Below are 25,665 nucleotides of genomic sequence, written 5' to 3' on the forward strand. Positions count from 1 at the left end.
TCATTAGCCAGCTCACTAAACTGCATGAAGAGCTGTCCATTCACAACTCTTTTTCCCATATCATCTTTCCTTAGTCACCTACTCACTTTGAGACTCCAAGAAAGGAATATCCTTTCTGCTTAGCCTACTAAGGTTGTAACAGATCTTCTCAGAAGGATGTTGTGATGCTCCCTCTCTGAACATGTTACAGGAACTGAAGAAGTTCTACATGATGGCCCAATAACAGCCAGGTAATTTTACGCTTGGACATTTTGTGCAGTAGGTCAGATCCCACCACTTCAGTCTTTTTTCAAATAAGGAGAGGTTATTACCTGAAAATGGGGATGTTGAGATTGTTCCCTGCAGCAATGTAGGGTGCTTTGATGTTATGGCAGAAAAGAATGAATGTAAGAAGCAGGTAGTCAATGTGGGACTTGTGAACCGGCAAAAAGATAAGAGGCAAATTCATCTGTGGTGGGGAGAGAAGGGAAAAAGAAACAAGTCAGTTGGTAAGAAAGATGAAATATTACTCCTTTTCTTAAATCCACTGTTGAGATTGCTAGCACCATCTTATCTAAACTGATGGTATTTTCCAGTTACTATAATTGAGTTTGTTCACTCCTGGTTTTCCTTCAGCTGGGACAAGGAGAACCTTTTAGGCAACTTGTCTTTAGCCAAGTAAAAACAAGTCTTTAGTCTTAGTTTTCATGGACTGTAGTTTTCAGTTGTATCCATTACATTAACAATGATTAATACTCCCAGTTTCTTCAGACTCACAGTGTTGAGACACCAATCAAACAATTAAAGGGATGTGGAAAAATTCTCACTGTCACCAAAGTACTGGTATTTCTATTAGATATTAGCAAGGATTTATGAATAGTGCATTTCCCAAACACAGCATTCAAAAAACAACAGAAAATAATAGGAACTTTTAAAATTTGTTTCATTTATCTAATCAGTATTTCTAAGGTAAATCCTGCAAGAAGAGTAAATTCATTTGAGTGTAAAGAAAATGGTAGCATTTATGAGTTTGTTTGACAAATTTCAATAAATATTGAGGAACTGGAAACAGACGGCTAGTAAGAAAGAGAAAAAGTTTTTTCTTAAAGGTTTTTACTCTAAATCAAGGTAAAAGTGAAAAATCCTGACTAGGTCCACTAATTTATTACTGGCTATCTCAGCTCAAAAAACTGGAAATGATGTTGGATGCAGGTTACTTGAGATAATCATTCAGCCTGACAGTTAAAATTTGATCCTGAATCAAAGGTAAACCCAGAGTTCACTTAGTATTTTAGGTTATGTAACTCTAAGAGCATTATATTTAATTAAGAACACTATTTCACAGGTGCACATCAGTTCTACCTACAATCTCATTTCATACAGACTTAGCAGAACTCTCACAAAAAGAGAAGTGCTGCAAACATTATCAGAAACTACTTCAGAAATCTACCTTACTGGATTTTTTCCCACCCTCCCTTACCTCTGTTGCTGCTTTGACCATTTCTATTTGACCTCTGTGGATCTGGATATTCCAGAAAAAGCTGTTAAACAACTTCAGTAACACCCAGCCAGTCAACCTAAGGGAAAACAAACACAACTCAAAAAGCTTCATTTATTTCTGCTTCTGCTTCTGTTTTATATTGCTTCTGTAAGACTAAAGGCAAAGTCTTTTAATCTGATAACTTATATTTAAACAAAATTACTGTAAAATCCAATTGCCAAACAAGGTTTTCCCTATGGTTAGTAGCCATATTTCAGCCTCCTGCAGTTATGAGATGAATCTTGTTATCAACCTCAGTGAAGTCTGTGAACTAGGAACATGACAGAGACAAAATCATCCTTAGTAGTAAATGCAGACACCACAGGAGAAGATGCTATCTAAAATTAGACTCTCTCTGAGATATTTATATCTACAAACTGTAGTATTGAATAGGCAACTGGAAAAAGTGTCTTTCAGTCTGTGATGCTGCAGACAGCTGCTCTTGCCCATATGAGCCTGAAACAACAAATGATGCCATACTGGTCTAAGCATTAGCACCAAAACTAGTTTGAGAAAAGAAAAAGTTTGTGTTTAATCTTATAAGATTTATTCCTTGGAAAGGCAGAGGGTTTCTGCTGCATCTGAAAATGAAGAATAATTACTATTTTATTAAGTAATATTAGAAAGTGGATTTTTATGAAAAATGCATTTTTAGAGTAATTATTATTTCTGCATAATGTGTTACAAGATCTGTTGGTATTATACAGAAAGAGCTTGTCCATCCTTCCACTCACTGACAATATTGATGAGACATTGTTCTTACCTGATTAAAGCAGGTGACACATTTGCTACCATTTCCTGGAGAATTTTCCTAGCTTTTTTCTTCACTTTGTTGATAGCTTTAGGATCCGTCTGAACAAAACTACCTGGAGTACTTGGTTCAGAAGCTTCATCTACAATGGCCTTCTGGACTCTAACATTAAAAAGTAAAGTTTATGAGACAGTCCCACAACAGAAGAGTCCAAGACACACACAACAATAGCTTGGAATGAGCTATGTATTACTACAGGAGGAACTGGCAAACATAAAAAGCATCCACACTGAACAATTGTGTACTCCAAATGCATTAAATTTAATTCAGTTTTCTAAGCTCTAATGTAACAGGCAGATGATGGTTGAATGAGCTCAAAGGTGAGCATATAAAACAGTATGTACACAGTTCACAAGTACCAATATTAACTGACTGCCAATTTTCCTAAATGGTTAATAAAATTAAAAATCCAGGGAGAACAGGTGCAATCTCATCTTTGTTAATGTTTTCTTTTTCCTGCCATAGCAATTTCATTGACCTCATTAGACAGATTTACGCAGCTGCTCTTTTGAACTTCTACAGTATTGTTCCTCTTGAATTCTCAGTTTTACCAAGTCTTACAAAATTTTTAAGGACTATTTTCCCCATTTAAAACATACCCAGGAGACAGTAAGTGGTTTAACACACCATGACTGTGGCACAACACAATCTGTTTTACTTTTCAAAAGCAACACTATCATCTTCAGATGGGACACAAGCATTAAAAATTCAGGAGAATTAGGAATGTTAATGTAGGCAGATTGTGCCCTCTGACAAAAGTAGCCTCGAGGAGTGAGCATGTGGTTGAATTTCTTTGTGTCCAAGGAAAACTGATACCTTAACAGCTGATCAGGGGCTCAAGATGCCATTTAAAATGAGGCATATGAAACAGAAAACAAGCTCCACAAAGTTAAGGGCGGATACTCCATTCCAAAGCCTTTTTCCATTTTTTGCTGCACTCTCCTGGTGTATACTCAGGGTACTCCAAAATGCTGCTCTCCTATTATTTCTGAACACTGACAATTTCTGATGACTGCAGAATGACTTCAGTGGTAATGATTTACATGAATTAGACAAACAGAAGTTTGAAGAGCTCTCATTTAGCAATTTATTTTTGTGTGTACTGTCTGCTGCTCCCCCACTACACTGTTCATTTAGAGACTTGTAATTCTTAAACTCCCCTTTTACTATTCCAACTGAAATTGCAAGCTACAGTCCTGAAAGGCTGTGCTAAAGAGACTGTATCTTCTAATATTTTTAACAGTCTGATATTCAAAACTTGCAGTTTCTAAATTAAGTCACATTTTAATGTACTAGTAATTTAAAAAACATTAAATTTTGCATCATCTTACCTGCTATTATTCAGCACATTTTCTGTCAGATTCTTGGCAAACATACCCTTATGAACATCCCTCTCTTGCACAAAAAGGACATAACAAAAGCGTCTCGCAAGCCACCCTCTGTACCTACAAAAGCATGAAGGGTATTTCAGTGTGATCCTCAAAATATTTCGCTGCCAAAAAAGTAGCATTAAAAACAACTAAAAATACAATTAAGACACAAAAGTAAGTAGAGTTTTATGAATGGCTGTCTAAAAGTTTCTGTATCTTCTAGTAAATCGCCAGTATCTTCGTGTTATGGATGAAACAACTGATGCATAGCACAAAACATCTGAGACAATTGGGGTCTGCATCCTTCAATTCAGGGTGATACTGCCTGAAAACATCCACAGAATCACAAGGAAGTAGCAACCAAACCAGCATATACATTTTGTCTGTCTACTGGAACTGACTCCCCAGCTCAACGAGGCCAAATGAAGTAACAGTGTTGATTTCCAATTTGGTGCCCCTTTCCACCGAGGAAAGTAAATGCCCAGCAAAGAGGTTTGTCAACTTCTTCAAGGAACACCGAGTCCTCTTGGGAAAGCTGCTCGCGTAAGCGCAGGGTAAACTCTCACAAACACTTTTGAAAATATGTTTGCATTAGCCACCAAAACTAAATCCACTTTTTTTGTTAGCTTTTCTTCCTCTACAGTGTTTTCAAACACCCAGTCCTATGTGTCTTCTCCATACCTTCTCCTAACAAAGTTTTAGCAAGAGTAGAACCACTAAATAATCAGTAAATCTCACTATAAATTCAAGTGTTTAAGGTAACTTATGCAGACAGTCTCTTCTTTTTAAATTAACCCTGTCCTCTACTCTAAATCATATAAGCAGCAATCACCTGAGAAAATATTACTTGGAATATCAAACATCACAGAAGATGCATGTGACACAAGACAGGTTTACATCCCATCCCCAGCAGTGGATATTCATTACTCTTCTTCTCACCTCCCTCATTTACCAGGTCAGGAGTGGACATGCCACCACTTACACAAACCAAACACCTGGGACCCCCAAACAGCAGAGCTGATGCGACTGGACAGAATTAACAGCTGGATGAAAAATGAAATCCTGGCCATTCCTAAGCCCAGAGCAGCTAAGTATTATGTAAAACCCCTGTCCTGAGGTCTGCTGGTGCAATGGCTGGCTGCTGCTCCAGCGAGTGTCCCAAACTGAACCGTGGGTGACAAAGCTCATGGTGGTTTCCATGCTGGAGCGCCGCCAGCGTCTCATCCCTTGTCATCACTCACGTTACTGATCCTGGTGGTTAAAGCTCCCTACCACATTTCAGTAAATTTATACATGTGTTAAAAACAGCGAGGAAAGATGAGAAGGAACTTTTACACTGTGAAAGGCCAAAGCCCTTGAGTGCACTGTAATTAAGATGGGTGCACATGCACAAGTTATGGGCACAGAGTAGCACGTAATGATTACACAAATATTCAGACCAGCTATTTGTGCTGTAAGAAGAAGACTGGTGACTGTTTTAATTGCTTCTTTTTCCTTTTTCACCTTCTCTTTGGAGTTTGAGAGACTTACTGATTTTTTAGAAAGCAAAGATACGGACATGCTTCTTTCTGACAACAATTTTGGTAACTCTGAACATATCACAACAGCACACAGCTATTGCAGGGATCTGTCAAGCTTCTACATTCATTTTACAGCTTAGACACAATGTAGTTTAATTGGAAAAACCTGTTTTCTGATCATACAGCAAAGAGAGAAGACAAAACCCACACAGAATGGACCAGTCACGAGACATTTAAAACTGGAAGTTGTACCTCAGACAAAGGCTGTGATAATGTCAATACAGTTACAGCGTACTAGCAGTTAAAGAGGACCCCTCTTGCTTTCTAAGGCCAGGAAACTGTGACTATGTAGCCCCATGGGACCTCAGAATTTCATTAAAATTGTCCATTTTCACACTATGACATTCTGAGCTAAACGCGTTTATTTCAGAATAATTCAGTAACCCGTATTTTTTACTCCTAATATTTCCAATTCAAGTAACTTTGACCATTTAAAACCATTCAAGCATTGGACTTTTGAAACTAATTTTTAAGAAGTTAAATAGTATTTCTGTTATATTTCTGTATTCTAAACTAGAAGCTCAACTCCTAAAAAACCTAATTAATTCAAATTTAATAAAGAACAGCCTCTAACATTAGCTTCCTCCCTCTCAAGCACACACAATGCTGCCTTTCTTCCACTCAAGACACTTTGACTCATTTCTTTCAGGCTGCTGGCCTCTCTTTGTTTGCTCTGACTCTACAACCAACACTGCAGGACCTGATTATGCTAATGATTACTGTAAAAAAAACTTAGCAAGAGTTACTAACTTTCCAAAGAACAGAATATTTTTGTGCCATTCCAATATCTTCATCCCAGAACACAACATATGATTCCAATAGCGGAAAGACACATCTTCATTTTTTAGATTTTTTCATTTATACCCCATTTCTCAGAAGCTGCACTCTGCCACTAAGGCAGAGAAGAGACAGACTCATAAGACATATTTAGATTTAACTGCCATTAGTGATAATAGTCAACACCTAAATTGTGAGGCAGATCTGCTCAGTAAATTAAAATGCAGGCTGAAGTCATTCTGCACAAGGGAATAAATCCAGTCCCCTCAACATTATGCTACAGATGCTGCCATCTGCACTAAGGGAGAAAGAATTTAAAGGTGCTCTGGTTTTTTTGTGAAATAGGTTTGACCCCTACACTACTTGTCTATAACCTCAAAGGACTTTGCTCAGCTCGCAAATACACACAGCCAGATTTAACAAGTACACTACTGAAGTCAGCACCAAACTTCTGCATTTTAGGACCCCAATATATATTAACTCAGTCCAGACCATAATAGAGATTTCCCTGTCATAAAAATCAAAACACATTGAATTTTAAAAGCAAAAGAAACACTTGCTATATTACCTTGTATGTGTCTCATTGATGTATATGACATTACGTAGACCCAAAGAAGGAATACTAGAATTGAAGAAGTTATCCTGTAAAACCAAGAAAAAAAAAGATTGATGGACTACTTAATTACATAAGAATAGCTCTGTCTGTTACATTCACCATAAAATATAACATAATGCAATGGTTTTCATTTATTCTATAAGCACAGCCAAACCAGAGAAGTGCTGAACCTGCTTAGTGCTAAACCTGCTTATACAGTACACAAACTGTTCTGAAATGAAAATGAAATTCAAGTCACTGTTCCCACGTCCAATACTTTCAAACCATTCTCTAGGCTTTACTGTGTGGTTGTACTGGTTACACTCTTCAAGCCACAACATTTCATCAGATTCTGATGTAATATAAACCAGGACTTGTCACAATACAGAACTCCTCTTTGAGACAGAACTTTACTAAGCCACACTGAGCATCAGTGTAATCATGAGCGTTTGACACTCAGTCTGAGACATCCAGTTTGCCAGCAGATCATGTAACAATAGCCCAAGGGTCAGGATATCCACCCATGGTTAGGTGGCAAATCTCCACATTCCTGCTCTGCCTGAACAACAAACTCAGTCCAGCCTTGTAGATCCTTGTTACAGACTCCACAAGCCAAGGTATTAACTGGGATGAGTTTAGGAGCACTTCCACAACAAATATTCCTTAGCAGGAAGACCTAAACTTTACTCTTCCATATTTCAAATAAACACCTCAACCAAGAGGCTGATTTCTTTCTACTGAAATAACACATAATTATAAAACTGGTACCTTGTCAGCAGTGAATTACAGCTAAAACTACTGGAACTGTACATGTCAAAGAAGACAAAAAAAGGACAGCAAAGGAGAAAGATGGTCACCAGCAAGCTGCATAACAGCCTCACCACCAACTCTGCTATGGGAGTCAGGTAAGAGTCATTTGTATTTTGTTTAGGACACAGCATTGCCACAGAATTAAAACATATGACCATGCTATGTCATTTGCCAATCAGGTAGAAAAGATGTGCTACAGTGGGAGCACAAGAGTCTCCTGCTCCCAGCTAAAGCACAACTGGACTGTACAATCAACCAATTGTTGCTCTAAGCTCTTAAGAGGAAACTTCAAGGTAGTGCTAATTTCTTTGACTATACACTGGTAATTTTTTTGTGGATCTTACAAGCTGATGACATGTTCTAGCAAAGAGAAGCAAAGTGACTTGCTCTTGGTCTCCCAAACAATCAGCAATAAAGTTAAGTATCACTGAATGCCAGTCTATACCAGTCCATACCCGTGCTGTAAGTATGAAACTCATCCTCCAGTTGTAATGCCTTACTTTAGCTTTTCCTTATTTAAACTCCTCTCCAATCCTGTGTCAGGCAGAGCATGTGGCTCTGTGAGTTCAACTGAACCAATTCAGGATGTCCCTGATGGCACAAAGAAGAAGCCCAGCTGCCACCACCACATCCTGGCCTTTCCTGCTGATCACTACCCTTCGCCTCTTAACTTACAGCACATCTAGCACACCCTTTAATGTCCCACCTTCATGCAGACAAGACAAAGAAACCAAGATAGACAGACTGAATGAATAAAGCAAGTAGTTTTCTGCTTGGTTAGTGAACTTGATCAGCCTTCAGGAGAACAGGAAGGAAAATGAGAGAGAGAAGCAAGACTTCCCACTCTCAGCCCTGGCAAGTTGTTAGTTTGGCCAACACACTTAAGGTAATTTGTCTCATTCGCTACTTTTCCTTAAGAAAAATAATGAAAAAGGAAGCTCAAAAAAAAAATTGGAATCTAATGAGAGGATTTTCTTAGTTACTGTCTGTGCAAGGATGGTACTTTTTCCTTATAGCAGAAGGCAATAAAGGGCTTAATAGGTTGTGCCCCTTTCCTAACAGGGATCTCAGGATAGTTAATTAGTCTCTTACTAAATGGACAAAATACAGAACAAGATTTTTATTTTTAAAGCATAATTCCCAGTTTGAGAGTAACAGCCTAATTACTAACAGGCTAATTACTAAGTGTATGAAGCCCTAAGCTGAGGATTCACATATACCTTTTCATAAGTCAAAACATTTGACTTAACTGTTTGAAGTAGTCTCAGTTTATCTAATTGCTTGTCTCGTTTCCCATACCATACACAGCCTTCACGGCACATTTGGATTTCTGTACCACATTTGTATGTCATTGCAGCAATTTTCTGTTCTGGCAGAGGAATAGAGTGAAATAACTTCTCTTTGGTCAAAGAGACAAGCAAATTTTCACTCTAGCCCAGCCAGTGAAGGTGTGTAACTGAGTGCAATCCAAAGCCCAGGGTGTACACATAGTCAAATTACATTATGAACTGGTTGCAAATTGCATTATGCCATTTATCAGCATTTTGCATCTTGAGCTTACAGAAAGCCTGCCCAGTGCAGTTCAATGAAGTTCGTATTCTAAATCAGCTTGCACAACTTCTCTAGAGCCATCTTGACACTGTTCCCAGCAGACAAATATCCCCACTATCACAACTGGCAGTCCTTGTTTCCAGGCTGGGCAGAGGCAAGGAATCAGCCAGGTGTAGAAAATTAACTTTTCTTTCAAGTACAGGACTGAGCAAGTTGGAAAGGAAGCATACTGCTCACCTTCAAAACTGTATTTATTCTGTGGATAGAGAATTAAAGTGTCCTAAAAGCAAACTTTCACACTTTCATATGCACCAAATTCCTATTAATCTAACAGACCAGATAATTTTGCTATCCCATGTCCCAGTGATCATTCTGAGGTGCTGAAGAGTTTTGTGCAAGGAGTAAGTCTGCACTGAGAGGTGGGAGACCAAGCATCACAACAGATGCGTGCCATCCTTTAATTCCACGACAAATTAAATGCAACCACAAACAACAGTGAAAAACAACAGCACTTTATAAAGTAGAAACATTGCGACCTTAATTCTGGAAGTAAGGAAACTACTGCAACTTCATTATGCTGCAACTATGCATTATTGTCAGACATAATCCATTCCATAATCTTCTTACCCGGCTCTGGGGAGTGCATACATAGCAACATCGTCCCACAAACGGCCTTTTCCTGCTCAGCAGAGCCTCCTTCCATTTTAAAGTGGCAGATCGGAAGAGAGTGGGACGAGAGTTACACTCTCCCTGCAGAACAAAAGACCACTGTGTAAATATGCAGAAATATGTGTTTTACTGTGTATGGGAAAACTTTGAGGAAGAGGAGTTGATGGAGGCACACAAAAAATTACCCCTCAGTTGTGTAAAGCACAATTTTTTCCAAGGTTTTTCTACAATTTAAAAAAACAGAAGCAAAATCTCAGTGTTGCACTCTACGTATGTATCTAAGCACTGCTGCATGGGCTGACACGCAAAATTTTAAAAGGAATGATAACTGTAATTAAGAAACAGCAAAGAAACTGCCAGCTGAGGAAAGTGAAAGAAATTAGCAGTACACTACATTGTCAATAATGTTAAGGTGCTTGTAATATGAGCAATGTATTTTAAGGTTCAACCAAACATCACCCTGTAAAATTGCAAGAAGACTCAATGTATCCAAAACATTAACTCCATGGACTCTGTAGGCACTTTCAGCAGTTTCATGCAGAGTGATAGGAACTCCTGTGCCTTCTCCAAAGTTACACTGTCTATCTGAAGATTACAGAACAAAAAAATCCAGAGTGACTGCATTCACAGAAGTCACTCACTGTGTTAGGACATAATGCAAAAACTGTAGTTATGTATATTTTCAAAGACATTGATTGCTTTCATTAAAGTCTACTGAATTATTGCTTGCCTGAGAATGAGGACTGGATTGCCATTTTTAAACTAAGCATTTTATTGAGAAGGAAGTTACTTTCAGTACTAAAAGAGAAGTTACAGAAACAAACCAAACCAAAACCAAAATGTTGTTTAAAATAGAACTTTTAAGTGGAAGAGCAGCAGGGTAGAACAAAGGCTGGACACACAAATACAGATCACCACATACTCAGCCCAATGAGAAACACCTAGAGACTCAAAAGCCATGCTGAAGATGCTTAAAAACTGAATTGTGCATTTACCACATTTGGCAAGCATCATGACCTGGCAAATATTCCAATGCTAAGTCTTCCATATGAAATAAACAAGTATCAAGATGCTAAACTTGCCATAATCCCTCCTCTATCACCTTCTTTCATGCTAACTCCAAAACAAACCAACTTTGTAACAATGACGTCTTCCTTCTGCTTGCCCCCAACCCCTCACTTAACTCCCCAACGTTTTCTTACAAAACCTCCTTTTTATCTCTTCTGACTTGCCTGCCCTTATTCCACTTTCTCACAGACCTCCTGGTTATTGCAGCTTGCTGTTCCATGTAACTTAGATCCAGCTAGATAGAAATCCCAGCTGCCAGGACATCTGTCCTTTCCCTCAACTCTGACCATGTTTCCAATTCTTCTTCTGTATCAAGTTCAAACTCCTCCTCTCCAGATCCGTGTATAATTCCTCCTGACCTAGGCTGCTAAACCAACTGCCACCATCCCAGTCCCCATGTGGCTCTTTTGGCTCCACCCAGACCATTCTGCTCACTGCCTCCTTTGTCCCTTCCAAATCCCAAGACTCACTCAATGGAGGACACAGACTTTTAATATGCTCCTTATTTATATCCACCAATTTTTTCCTGCCTTCTGGACTGCACAGAAAGCTCCAGCTTCAATGCCTATGTGAATGTGCAACTTCAGCATCAAGCTCCTTTTCACCTGCACATTTTAAACTACAACACTCAGAAGAGCAATAAACTTCCTACTTGACTTTCTGTTTGACTTTGGCTACTCCAGAGTGGGATTCTGTACATTTACTGCTATATAAAATGATTAGAAACATCACACCAGAAGACTGTAAGACTATCAATAGGGTTTGACAGGATTTTTCTTTCCTAGCAACATTATTCTCTGGCACAGAACTGAATTGTTGATTCCTCCTTACATTTCAAGTTAATTAAAACCAAACTCTATCATGCATGAGGGAGGTAATGCCTTATCTTCATTCTTCATAACAATAAAAAGTCCACCTCCAACTTGAAGAAATAATAAGATAAATAAGGTCAGTAACATTCACAATTTTTACTTACCCATTCTTCACTGGAATGCTTACATCTACTGATGCTGCAGTCTGCTGAGGTGGACAAATAGGAAACATCTATTGTTCCAAGGGACAAAGCAGTTTCATCCATGACACAGGAGTTAAAACTGAAGATCAAAAACTGCAAAATAATAACATGCATGTATTTGTATTTTATATATACATATGCATGCACAGAAACACACACCTAATTTCAGTGATGGGCATCTAGCAATAAGTTAGCAAACTGGATTTTTTTCACCCTTCAGTAAAAGTTCAGCTCCAAAGACACTTCCTTGCAGCTAGAAATTGGCATGATTTTAATATGCTAAAAACCCCAGCACATTTGACTTTCATCAACACAGCACACAGCTTCCTGCATGCTTTTCTCTCCCTGCTCTTCTTCCCATAACAGGTCACTATAGTCCCTTTGTAATTTTCCACTGTTCTTTACTGCATGGTTTAAACCATGCAGCCATAAAGATACACGTCAGACACTTTCAGAAGTTTACAATTCTCTTGCACTCTGTGACCTTGCTCTTTCATAACTTGCTTCTCAAGGACACCTACGATCTACAAAAACTGTCACTAATGTTCTCACCTAATCCTATCTCACAGTATATTTTATATGTCTGGCCTAGCTGTAGTCAAACCAGTTTGCAAATTCCTGGGGAAGAAGGAGTGCTCTATAAAAAAAGCACACCCCTAAATGTGAACACGCTGCTAACAAGTGACATTTCAGTCTTGTGAGATTAAAGAGCAGTTAAGAAATCTAAACTAGTATTATTATTTTGAAACGGAAGTTTTGAAGTTCATATAATGAACACAGTAAATAATTATCCCTTGGCCAAAAAAAAAAGGAAGGACAAACATATTAAAACAACTTAGCTTTTTTGAAAAGACTACAAGTTAAACTGCTTTGTTATTGAGAGCCACTGAAATAGGAATCCCAGCATTTTCACCAAGAGAAACTGTAAAGAGGCAATACCTCCTCTTCCATCTGTCACTGCAAGGAAACTTCTATCATGGCCAGGCTGTGGGCCACCAGGAATGAGACAGTTCCCACCCTGCATGCTAAGCTAACATCTGCAACAGCAAGACCTAAAACTTTAGTCCAGCGTTTTTGCCTTTCTTAGTGCCTTCCCCAAACTGCCACAAACCCATCCCGTGATACCTCCACGCAGAGAGCTACCACTACAAAGCGGAGTCTGAGCCAGTAGAACCATGCAGACCATGCATATCCCGACACAGCCTAAGTACCTAAGTTATCCCTTTGTCTTTGCTGGCTCTTACATTCAATCTGCCTTTTATTTAAATGACTCCTCAGACAATTACTATCTAAACCTCCCGATAAATACAAAAATGTCTGTCAACCTCTAAATGATGGAACCGAAATGCGTCCCACTCATGCTCAAGGTGACCTTGGCTGCACCGGTATATACTATATTTAAAAAATACGCAATTAAAAGCCCGTGTAAGCAGCAGCAGCGGCAGCCGCCGCCGCATACCTACCTGTGAGCCAACCCGCCCCCCGAGCGCCCGCTCCCCGCTGCGGCGCTGGCGCTGTTCACCTGCCGGCCACCGCCATCCCCGCGGGCTCCAGCAGCGCTCCGGGCTCACCAGGGCTCCGCAGCGCTCCGGGCTCCAGCCGCGCCGCTCACCAGACCTGCTATAAATAAAACCGTGGCGCTGAGCGCGGTGCGGGTGCGCAGCGCCCCGGGCACGGCCGCTGCCAAGGGGCCGCCCCGCCGGCCGCAGGCAGGCACCGGCCGCCGGAGCCCCGCGGGGACGGCCGAGGCTCCCCGCGCCCGCCCGGCCCCACGCCGGCCGCCCCGCGCCCCCCGCACCGCTGCTGCCGCTGCTCCGCCGACGGCCCCGCGCTGCCCGTGCTCCCCGCGCTGCCCGTGCTCCCCGCGCTGCCCGTGCTCCCCGCGCTGCCGGGGCCGCACCGCCCCTCCCGCCACGCGGCAGCCGCTGCCCTGCCCCGCCCCGCCGCCGGGGGCAGCACCGCCCGCCCGGCCCGGCCCGGCCCGCGCCGCCCCTGAGCGCCGCCTGCCCCGTCCGCACCGCCTGCTGCGCACCCGGTCCCGGCCCCGCGCTCACCGCGGGCTCCAGAGCTGCTCCAGCCCGCCCGCCGGGCCCGCAGCGGCGCCAAGCCTGACGCGACTTCCTGAGCGCCCGGCCCGCAGCGCGGCCCTGCCCGGCCCCGGGCCCGGCTCCGGCCCCGGCGCTGCCCTCACGGCCCGCGCACCCCTCGCACCGCTGCGGTGCCCGTCCCCAGCCCCGCCCGGAGCCGCTCCGGCCGCCCCGGCCCTGGTGCAGCCGCCGCATGGTTCAACAGCCGCTTCCCCGGCCCCCTCCCGCAGCCCAGAGAGAGCAGCGACTCACGGCTGTTTTGCTCTCAAGTCTGAGCTGCTAAACAGGAAAACGCTGGCAAAACGACGTGAAATGGTGTTTAAATGGGTCTGCAGCGACTCAGAGTTGGCGCTGAGAACAACTGCAGAAATTTCGGGACAGGTATCGATTTGCCTGCCCGGCCTTGCAGCAGTGCCAGTTTGCCTTCTACTGAGAGCAAAAGTAAATGTTGATAGAGATTGCTGCATGTAACCAAACAAGGACGAGAGTATTTTTTGGCTTTGGCATTGGACTGGTTAAAGATAGTTTTCTCTGTGGCTTGAGTTACAGCCCAGCGTAAAGGCTCGTGCCTACATTTCTTCTCTGAATGTCCAAATCACAGCAGTGCAATACAGGAATAAACTGACAAAATACACGATTTCATTTATACTAATGCAAATACTCTGCTTACAAATTTAAGTACCACGAGGTGTTAGTCTTCCTCTTAAGGTCTTCTTTCTAGATGTTGTTTTGAAATTACTATAAATGAGAATTGTAAAGTAAGAATTACAACTGCCTTTCACACATAAAAGAAAATGCATAGATGTGATAAACAAAAACCTAACTGCTGCATGCATAGGGGAACTGCCCTAGTTCCCACAGCTGAGTGCCTCCAGGGAATACCAGTGGAGTATTAGAGCTGATAGTTTACAAAGAGTGTTCTGCAGTTTGTGGGTCAGAAGGGATTTTGAGTCTGAAATTTCCTCCTTTAGGAAGAAGAAATACTTAATTTTGTTGCAACGTGGACATTGGAATAAAAGACACCAAAAAGACACTTTTCAAATTAAAAAATACAATAAGATATGAGCTAGTGAAATGTACAACTCCTATAAAAATTTGTATTTCTGTGTAATAAGCAGTCCAGTATTTGTGTATAGCAAATAGTTTTCTAAAACATAACATTTTGTACAAAGAAAAGATGATCTCTAATTGTATTTCTTAGAGCACATTCACATACTAAAGTTTTCATCCAGTTTTCTCATAATCTGGGCCATGAATCAACTTTGTCAGGTCTGGTGAAGGAAAGTTGGTGAAATAGTGCCAAACATCCACTTTCTAATTTTGGTCTTGAACATACCCAGAATCTCTGGCCGCTTCTAAAATACAAGCCCTTTGCTGTCCAGCTTTATAATAAAGCTTTTGACTTGATGTCAACTTTTTCTTGGAGTGATTTGTTGAAAGTCAGTTGGGAAAGAGGGGGCACAGTCTGCTTTCAGCTGGCTCTGCTGCAGCTAAGAGGATTTGTAGCTGCTTCACTAATCAGAGCTGAGCCAGGAGGCCGTGTTTCACTGACAGTCGCAGTGCTACTGTCACATCTGTGTCCTCTGTCACTACAGCCTCATCTCGGCTTTGCTTGCTCAATGAGCATCTCATTGCCTTAGTGGACACCAGAGAAGGAAATGGGTGTCTTTGATGCTGTTGACCAGCAGCAGGGCCACATCCCACACCCAGGGGTGCGTGTTTGACGCAGAGGTGTTGGAAGCATCAAAAGGGGAAGCTCTGAACTCCACTCAGAAAAGTGAAATCCGGTGTTACATCATGTTTTTGTAACTCTCTTCATCTAAGGAGCAGATCACAGAAGTAGTCAAAGTCCCAATATGATGCTGCAGCCCACATCCTGATCATTGCTTCCAGCATGAGGCTATGTGCAGTGAGAGAAGTCAGAGCTTGAATCATGATAGAAATCACATTGGAGGAGATGATTCAAGAGCTGGATTACATGAAAACTGAATACAACAGAGATGGCAATGAACACATATATATTGAGTCTAAGAAAATGCAGGAAACATAAGGCAGTTAAAAATCTTACTAATGTCTTACTTACTTACTAATTTAATTGTTTCACTGCATTTGTATTGTTACATGGGAATTTCTTAGTAGGTACTTTGTAAAAGACCCTCAATACTGCTTACATATACCTTCTCTAGGTATGGAATCACACTGATTTTTTTCCCCTTCCACTCATAAAAATAGGGGATCAAAGGGGGCACTTGTTTTCAGTGTGCTACAATGTAACTCAGAGCAAACTCAGCCAGAGTATAAAGCCAGCTTGTCTGCTCTGCTTCCCTCTATAAAAGATAACCTATAGTACATTTAAAACCTAATATGGAGATTTTAGCATGTTTTATCATTGTACACTTTTGCACTGGCGTATTTTTTTCTGGTTGCAAAAGAGTTATTTCTGTGATATAAGTAATACAAAAGTCAGAAGAAAAGCCTCAATGGCTTTATCATAGTTTTGTTCAGTCTCTAGAGTCTGTTTTTAGTATAATTTACGAGAAAACTGCTTAGGCTATTCTTTGGACTGTTTTGAAAAGGATAGTAAATAGATACAGTGTTTTACTCAAACATCGTGATTCTGTAGAATAATGAATGTTTCTTGTATGATTGTAGAGCAGCTTTCCTGTTTTTCTAACCTTAAAAAATTCTTGGCATATTGTAAAATAAGTCCAGACAGAGATAATTTCGTCACTCATTTGAAAAGGATCCTGAATTAGTCTAATGGGAAGTGCAGCTTAGCAAGATCTTTTTACACTTGTATAAATCCACAGGCTTAGTAGTAAAATCTCATTTCAGTATTGAAAGCTTGGTGGTGATGTTGTGTTGCCATGGAATCAGGCAAATGGGAAAAATTTTGGAATGCCACGAAGGAACAGACTTCCAGAGCTGCATGTGCTCCAAAAAGCTCAAATACTGCTGGGTTTCACTTCCAGAAAAGGGAGATTTTATCCTGCTTCCATTGAAGCCAATGGGAGGTTTGCCACTGATCTCAGTAGGAGGGGGAGCATGCCCGAGTTTTGCAGTCCATCTTTTTAAAGTCCTTACACCGAAGTGTTTAGCGTGCCAATGAGTCCAGGGAGGTGATTTGCATCTGATGGCCAATGAGCAGAACCCTGGCTTTGTGTGAATAAGCTGCTGACCACATTTGTGCATAGCAGCCTGCAGAAGAGAAAGAGCTGGCAGGACTCTTTTTTTCTAAAATAATGATTGGTCCTTCCTATGTTTAAATTCCTCATGAAGCTTCCAGTGAAGTTCAACAAAGTACCTGTTTGCTGGACAATGCTGTGGGGAGGAGGAGGGAGCAGGGACAAGGGGACTTCTTTTTATACTGGCTGTACCCAGGGTCTGTTCTCCATTCCCAGCTGTCGCTCATTCCCAGCGATTCCCATGATGTCACTTTTAGTAATAGAGACATGTTTACAAAAGAGTACACAGCATCCTCTTTAAAAAGAAACTTTCAACTTGGGGAGCACTACAAAAGTTAGGAAACCAAAAACTGTTTGAGGAGGGAGTAAAGATCCAGACAAAGGTTCTTTGTTTGCAGTGACCGAACTTGACCTCACATGACCATTAACAATAATGAATATGCAGTTTGGCAGTGGCAGAACTCAGTGTCAGCAGTATTGCCTGTGGTATGCAATATATTAAGAGCATCTGAGAGTGGCAAGTGGCCATGAAATGGGCTGATAAAATTGTATGTAGAAATGGTTTTTGTATACTTTATATCTCCTTTCAAGACAAATGATTTTTTTCTCTTCTATTTCATCCCCCTTATCTTAAGAACAAATACAAAATTCATTAAGAGTAGAGTGACTCTCTCCTATGTAATATAGCATATCGTGTTTCTGTAATTTAGAAAAGATAAGGGGCATTTCAGCCCAAGCTGCTCCTAGCTTTTCCCTTGAACTTGTTACATTAGTACAAAAAAGGCTTTTGTTCTAACAGAAAAAAACAGTGTAACTAACTGGTTTAAACCTAATATAACTAACTTTTACACTTCCAAGCTTAGCACCATTTTTCTATCAAGAAATTACACATATGCATTTTGCACAAATCAGAAAATCCTAACTATCCAAAGGAATTTGCCAGCATTTTTAATCTAGCAATACAGCATGGCAGAATTTGGAACAAGATTGTCCCATACTCGTGCCTTGAACAATTATCTGCCATAACAGTGCAAGCTTCCCCATGCCTGCTGTGAGCAAGGGGGACATGTTGTAAGGGTGGTTAGTTCAGTTCTCCACTTTTGTTTCTTGAGAGTATTTGCAAAGCTGACACTCTATCCAAGAGCTGATTTTATCTGAAAAACAACAGATGAAGCAACTCATTTACTGCATATAGGCCCTAAATACTGCTGGATATTCAAAGTTATTACCCATTTGTAAATCATTAAAAATTGGTATGTGTGAGAGACTCTGGTGTTTAAAGGATACATTGCATTTGCAGGTATTTCAAGTGCCACTAATAACTAATGTCAAGCCAAATAAACTTCTACTTCTTGTCAACTTCTCTGCAAAAAGCAAAGACTTTCTTCTCATCTAGTTCCCTCTTCAGGAATCCAGAACTGCTTTCTACCCTTCCAAAAGAGAAACCAAGGAATATAACAGAAAATAGAGAAATCTGAGAGCTAAGGGCAGTATGGGCAATTTTGAAAAAATAGCATCTAATAGAAAAATCACAAAATCGTGATCTTTCCAAATTTGCTGTGACTCATCCTTGAGTCCCAGAACTGCAAATTGTTCTAGAATAACAAAATCCCTAATCATTATGAGGTTCTAGGCAAGTGTTTCATCAATATCTCAAAAGGAGGCACTTTTCACTGCTCAGGTTTGCTCTGTTGTGAAGTTGTTGGCTTTAGGTGGACTTGTCACATCTTGTAAAGTACTGTAGATATTGGAAGTCAGGATCACAGACAGCTCTTTCAACAACAGTGCTCAAGAGGCTTTGCAACAGACTGTGTGACCCAGGTATTGAATCACATGATATCCCACCCCTGCCCTCATTTTCAGGAATTTGGGACCATAATCAAGGCAGTGTTGGGTGGGACGTTGGAAGAGTCTTAATGCCTTTGATGTGAAAGACACAAGACCTGTTGGTTGGGAAATTTTCTCAGAATTTTGGAGCCATCTTTTGAAACACCTTGGGAGAGTTAGGAAAGTGTCTGTGCATCTGTTCTGCTCTGATGCAATGGTCCTGATGCAGACTGCCATATATTCCAATGAAGGCTTTACACTCTCAATATTTTCCAATCCCTTATGTGATTATCTCTTATATAAATGAACAGAGAGACACCTCCAAAGGTGAACACGCCCTGCTCCCCAGTTTATCCAAGCAAACAAAATGGATTTGCTCATTTTTGGTTTTGGAAAAAGCACAAAGAAACTAAATATCCCCATAGATGTCTAGATATATTTCCTTTTTGTAAGTCAGTGTCACTAAAAAATAGAAGGTCTCCAGCTTTAGTTTACCATAGATATATATAATTAATTTTATGTAACTGAAATTTTATCTATGAACACAATGAACAAAAAGTAAACTATAAATTTTGTCTCAGCATGACAAAATTAACTGAGAACCCCGAAAAAAGCAGTTTTTTGCTCTTGGCCTTCTCTCTGCACTAATCTGGCTACACCAGTTGTTACATTCCAATTCTGACACTCAAGTCATGTTGAGCAATTTTCCCACAGTGTGTTTCCCAAACAAGGGCATTTTTCCCACTCCCACTTATGTGTCTCTTACATCTGGGAACTGCAGAAAAATGTCCTTATTGAAGTCCTAAGATCCAGCCAACCACTGTACTGCAATGCTAGATCTCAAAAACTGTGGGTGATCATTTGACCAAAACGGTACCAATTGACCCAGCAAAATTTTTCAGTTACTAAATTACAGATATTCAACTCATATCATGATAAAATCTAACATAGGGGTTTTTTTACTGTTGAAGCATAACCTAATACTTTCCCAAGCACCTTATACCTTCATGAGAGCAGAAATCTTTTTATTTGTATACCCTAAACTCTTGAATTGCCTAAACTCTTAAATTGCCTCTTAAATTATTCCAGGATATTCACCTCAAATTCCAGAAGCCTTGAAAAGGGTAAAATCTCTTTCTAGAAGATGATGGTTTTACAGGCCCTGTCTTTCCCCTTTATAAAAGAACAGAACATATTACTAGCTTTGTATTTCACACATGACCAACCATGGCTTCAGGAGAATCACATGGATCACAGCATGACAGGCTGGATTCGTAAAGCTGCTTGTGGGCTAAGTCACCCCACAGCTCTTTCAGATTTAGGATAATGAAGGGTCATACGTGCCTTGTTTATTCTTACTACACTTTCCCCTTTCATTATTTCCATAGGATGAATAAAGCAAGAGTGGTTTCTGGAAGGTTCTTGTTTATTTTACCTTTACCTACAAAATAAAGACTAAACATTCCCTGAAGCAAAGTACCCCAGGCTGTAGGACAGGGATGTTTTGAGACAGGTCTTTTGAGGAAGAGAAGTGATTGATGCCTTTGATTAGAACATCATCGACTTAGCTTGAGCTACAAAAGAAGATTATATCAGATTTTGGCTTTAAAAGCCCTGTCTTTCAGAGACACAAAGTTACAAAGAAAAAACATTTCATCCAGCATAAAACAACTGAGCAAATTTGAGCACCTGTTTATCAACATAATTTACTGAAAGCATCACAGTGGTTCAGGTAAACTAGAATGGGTGTTAACTCAGGTTGAAAGACAAGATGAGGAGCCTCTTGAAGCCACAGCGTCTTTTTTCTTCTGAGGAAAAACATTAGCAAACTGCAGATAACCACCTCTGCATTTTGTGACTGAACTTTTTAATTAATGTTATGGATTGACTACACTGGTGTGGTTTTATCATAGAATCTTAAGGGTTAAGAAGGAACCTTAAAGAGCATCTAGTCCCAAGCCCCCCTGCCATGGGCAGGGACACCTCCCAGTAGACCAAATTGCTCAAGGCCTTATCCAACCTGGCCTTGAACACTTCCAGGATTGGGGCATCCACAACCTTCCTCAGCAACCTGTTCCAGTATCTCACCACCCTCACAGTAAAGAATTTTTTCTTATATCTAGCCAAAGTTTCCCCTCTTTCAGTTTGTATATAATAATAATAAGTATAAGTATAATGTAAGTGATAAATGATAAATGTTATGTTTATATTATGAAATACAAAAAGTAATGAGCAGACCAGTGCACTTTGAATTTGCATTCAGAAGTCTGCTTTAGTGGTCAGAATATAGTGGGCATGCATACCTCTGGCTCTTCCTTGCAAAACGTTATCTTCTCATCCTGAGCTACTGCAGTGTCTCGGAGTCAAACTGAGCTTCCCCAATCAAGCTCAGTTGTGTTTCCCCACCAGCTTTTTTCACAAAAGAACTTTCTGTGCATTTTCACCTGTGGCATTTCTCAGACACATTTTTGTGGATAGATAATGTTTAGTATTTCTTACATGACATATGCTTAGAAAGTGCTAATTCAGTTAATGCATAAAAAATATTTGGAAAGCAGCAGCCAGATTGGAAACTGGAGAAGGCTCCTGTGCACTTTAAAAGTAATTTCTGGAACAATCTTCCAAGAGAACTATGTTGCAAATATCAGCCCCATGTTCAACCTACATCATGGCATCATCTGATATTTTTGGCCATTCCTCATTCAGCTTCAGCTCCTCTAGTAGATCATTAGTGTGTATGGGCCAGGAGGTACCATCAGTAATCCTACCCAGTATGATGAAACATAGAGCAAAATTTCATAGCTTGTTTACCCAAGCAATACCTGTTACTAAAAATAACTTGGTTACTATATTTTAACTAATACTTCAAGGACTGGCACAGATATCTTATCTGCTTCTGATCAGCCCTCAAAATGAGAGCAAATATATTTTGAAATGTAATTTATTTTCTAATCTAGGTGTTGTTAAATCTCATTAAAAGGCAGATATGGAGAAAAAGTCATCCATGTCTGTATTAGAATATTTGGAAGCAGAACCATGCACAATCAAAGAGTCCACATGCAATTTTGCAACTTTGTGGTCAGTAGCGTGATCCACTCTCTTTGCTTCTCTGCTTTTTCTATTCCTCTGAGGACTCTATGTAAGAGGTTTCCTGACCATAGATATATGTGATATCCCTGTGGTCAGTTAATATTTGGAATTTGAAGAGGCTCTGTACAAAGTAAGGTGTGCATTTTCAGAAAACCATACTAGAAAATACATCCTGGTGGAGCCCTCCAGTGAAGAAGTGCCTGAAATGTAACTTGTGTTTGCTATGGGAATTCAAATGAATCATTTAGAAAGGTTTTAATTAATGGTAGAAAAGAAAAGGAGGTAATGTTATAGCTAAAAAATTATTTTAAATTCCAACTGTGTCTATAATCCTTCTGATTTAGATTTAAAAAACTGTGTCATTTTTGCTAAACTGAGATTCCTTTTCTCATCTCCATTCTCTTCACTTTCTTCCATTTCAGGCTAAATGCTGCATTTAGTGCAACTTATTCAGGCTGTATTCAGGCCGTCTTTAGACTCTTTTTCCTCAGTACAGATCTTGACTTAGCCTAATTAAAATTAAATACAAGAAAAAGAGCTAAAACAGTAAACTTAATATAAAATAAATTTTAAAACCCTCTTTTGAATATTGACTATGTCTTCTGATGTCTTCTCTATCTACATGTTATTTGTGTAACAAATCCTTGGGGTAAAATCATAGCATGGCAAAAGCCAATGGCAAATCTCTCTCCTGACCAGGAAAGCTGCATCCCAGTGGTGTATGATAAAAATATTACAAATCTTAAATACTCTGTTACAGGACAACCACAGCTACCCAGCTTCTGAGCCCTACGTGAGCGTACACTCCACACTTCTCTATTAACCAAGCACTTGATTTATGCAGGGAGGGCTTAATTAATGTAAAATTTTTTCAACCGAGAGTAACCTTTGAAACCACGCTTACACTATCAGTGGTGATTTGTGCAGGACACCTCACGGAGCTGCAATCTATGCATCCTTACGTAACAGGCATTAAGAAGCAGTTACACAACTTAATGCAAACACCACCGGCAGATGAAAATCCATGGCACAGACAGGATCTTGAGTAATCATCAAAGCAGTGCCAGAAAGCAAATCCTACCTGCAGAAAACATTTTTTTGTGTTAAATCCATTTCCTGGGATGCTCGATAGTTCTGTTGCTGGTAGCCTTAATAGTCTGCCACAAAGGGGATTTTCATTGTCAATTTTTTATCCTTCAAAACCTGTTAATACAAACTTTGACCAATGCTGCCAGAAAATGTGTGTGCAATTCAACTCATATCTTTACTGACTGCAATAATAAACTTTTGGTCTAAAACAAACAAGTCATTAGCAAACAGATACTTTTGTGCACTGAGTTTACTTGGGCCTCTCTCCTCCTGTCATCCCATTTTTCACTCACTGTTCAGACACTTAGAGTTTGATGTCTGAGTATAATGAGTATGATATCTTCAGGATGCAACTTTCTCAAATTTAGTACAGGGGAAGAACATACTCCATTTTTCAGTGCACAAAGTTTATTAGTGTCCTTTAATTGAAACTCTTAATTCGGGAAATACTTTTATCTCAGGGGTTAACTTAGGTTGCAGGGTATGCCTAAAGTCAGGCAGTTGTGGCTATCCATACATCTGTTCTAAATGGAAGAAATGGTATCCAGTTTTCTTTGTACTATGTTCAGAATATTTTCTTGATAAAATATTGTATTTTTAATGAAAGGAGCATTCCAAGACCCACTTTAGGTACTTCACAGTGCAGAAGTTGAAGTGCTATACAAAGTATTGTATGGGAAAGACTCTGGTCCCTTTTACATCAGCAGAGATTGGGATGACTCCAAATTTGCACTGGTATAACAAAGTAGAATTTTTTCCTCAGCCAAGATGCACAGGGATGGCAAGACATAACTATGTAGTCAGAAATTCTAGTTGAAAGATGAGTAGTTTATCACAGTTTAACTACATAACATCTTCAGAAAACACTCAAGTATTTAAAACATCATCAGGCCTCAAATAAGACATGGGTGGGGTTTTTCAGTCTGTGGCATTGCTTGCTTCCTTGACTGATGTGTTCATAATGGATAGAGGTGATGTTTTTGAATCAAATATATTCAAACAGCAATAAAATAGTAATACTAGATAACTAAGGCAGGCAGAGTTGAGCTGCATTAAGGAGGATAGGAATGCTGAAAGATGTTTGGGGTTTTCCTTTTTCACAGCCTCATAAGAATCCACCCATCCAGCTTTGCTTCTAACCCACCAGTCTATTTGCCCTGTGGAGTATCCTGTTTTAGTCTTCCATCTCTCCAAACACAATCACTTCGAAATACTGAAATAAATACATTCAGTCACTGAACAGCCCACTCAACAAAGCCCAAAGACCAGGTTTAAGAGTCACCTGAAGACCTGACCCTTCCTGGTTCACCTTTTCCATTTTTTCCCCGCCTCTCAACAGAAAGAAAACACTCCATTCCTTTGGGATTTTTTGGCTAAAACATGCTAGTGGCAAAATATATCCCTCCTCAGAGATGTGTGCAGTGATCTAGAGAGAGGAAATGATCCACCTGAAAAAGAAGTCCTCATCAACCATCACACGGGTCCAGCTTTAGAGACAGCGGAAGAGTGTGAGGAATACCTGAGGGAGGGGCAGGAGCAGTGCAGAGTAGCAGAGCCATGAGAAGAAGTGTCTGTGGAGCTGTGCTCAGACAGTCACATCCCACTGCTTGTGAGGAATAGCTGTCCTGTTATTGAATGAGAGCATAAAAATGGGGGAGAGGGAGCCCCAGAAAGAAAACAGACTTCATGGAGAATGAGGTCAAATTGTGGCTTTAAAAAGTATGTGCTTTACATGTTTTATCCAGGTTAGGGCCTAATTTTGTTTTCTGGGAGTAAAAAAAGGAAAATAACTTAAATACTGATAACATATCTTTTCTCTCATTTAAATTCCCAGTTAAAAAAAAAATCCAGTTTGTTTACATGCCAACAGTTCAATTTACCAGAATCTATTTGTATTAATTCCCTAATTAAAACTACATTACATTTGTCAGAGCCTTTTAGGCCACAGTAATGTCAATGGGATTAATCACCAAAGCATTCTTTTCTTGATCAAGGTGTTTTCCTCAAGTATTGCTACAAGTTACATCCAATTCAGCCATGATTGGAAACACTGTAATTGTGTTGAACAGGAACATCATTCTTTCCTTAATTAAATATGTTTCCAAAGTGGTTTCTACCACCTACAGTTTGGAAACCAGTGCACTGCCATATAGGACGGCTTCTTTCCTACTATTGGCAAACTGCTATTTTATCTCTGTATGCTCAGTTAACACCTCTACTTACAAACTAAAGGATCTATGAGTACAGAAAAAATCTGGGAAATGTGATGAAGCATTTATGTATCATCTTCTGACCTTCATATCTTAATTTTTTAAATGTTCCTTTGTACTGGTTATTCCAGATCTGTCTTTTGTCTACAACATCCTAATTGTATTGTTTTAACTAACAGGTACATGCAAACATTGTTCCACAGACTTATTTTTAATCAGGGATTTCTCGTGCTCAATTGAAAAACAGCAGTAAAGGAACACATAAGACAATTATAAAACAGGCAGTGATTCTGAAAGAAGTTAAGTTGCTCTGCTTCACATATTGCTCCATTCTAAGACACCTGAGAAACATTTATTTTACAGCCTGCCAGTATCCTGAGCACTGTATGGACACCTCTAATTGTATTTTCTT

General features: G+C 40.0%; 1 protein-coding gene across 8 annotated transcripts in view; it reads right to left on the reverse strand.

The window, feature by feature from the left end:
* Window positions 1–25,665, reverse strand: part of GPAM (glycerol-3-phosphate acyltransferase, mitochondrial) — a 49,041-nt gene that overhangs the window by 16,411 nt on the left and 6,965 nt on the right. For 2 of the 8 annotated variants that reach the window (XM_069020020.1, XM_069020015.1), the window contains 8 exons: window positions 13,229–13,385; window positions 11,727–11,858; window positions 9,641–9,763; window positions 6,626–6,699; window positions 3,662–3,775; window positions 2,283–2,432; window positions 1,460–1,556; window positions 312–448 (listed from right to left, as the gene is read on the reverse strand). In XM_069020020.1, coding sequence (XP_068876121.1) covers window positions 312–448; window positions 1,460–1,556; window positions 2,283–2,432; window positions 3,662–3,775; window positions 6,626–6,699; window positions 9,641–9,763; window positions 11,727–11,828 — 797 coding nt within the window. In that variant the 5' untranslated portion in view covers window positions 11,829–11,858; window positions 13,229–13,385. Of the gene's footprint in view, window positions 1–311; window positions 449–1,459; window positions 1,557–2,282; window positions 2,433–3,661; window positions 3,776–6,625; window positions 6,700–9,640; window positions 9,764–11,726; window positions 11,859–13,228; window positions 13,386–13,563; window positions 13,653–14,104; window positions 14,209–25,665 lie in introns of those variants that run through there. The other 6 variants (XM_069020016.1, XM_069020017.1, XM_069020018.1 and 3 more) reach the window with 6 other exon arrangements.

This window comes from Aphelocoma coerulescens, chromosome 6, assembly GCF_041296385.1.
Source record: "Aphelocoma coerulescens isolate FSJ_1873_10779 chromosome 6, UR_Acoe_1.0, whole genome shotgun sequence".
Lineage (NCBI taxonomy): Eukaryota > Metazoa > Chordata > Aves > Passeriformes > Corvidae > Aphelocoma > Aphelocoma coerulescens.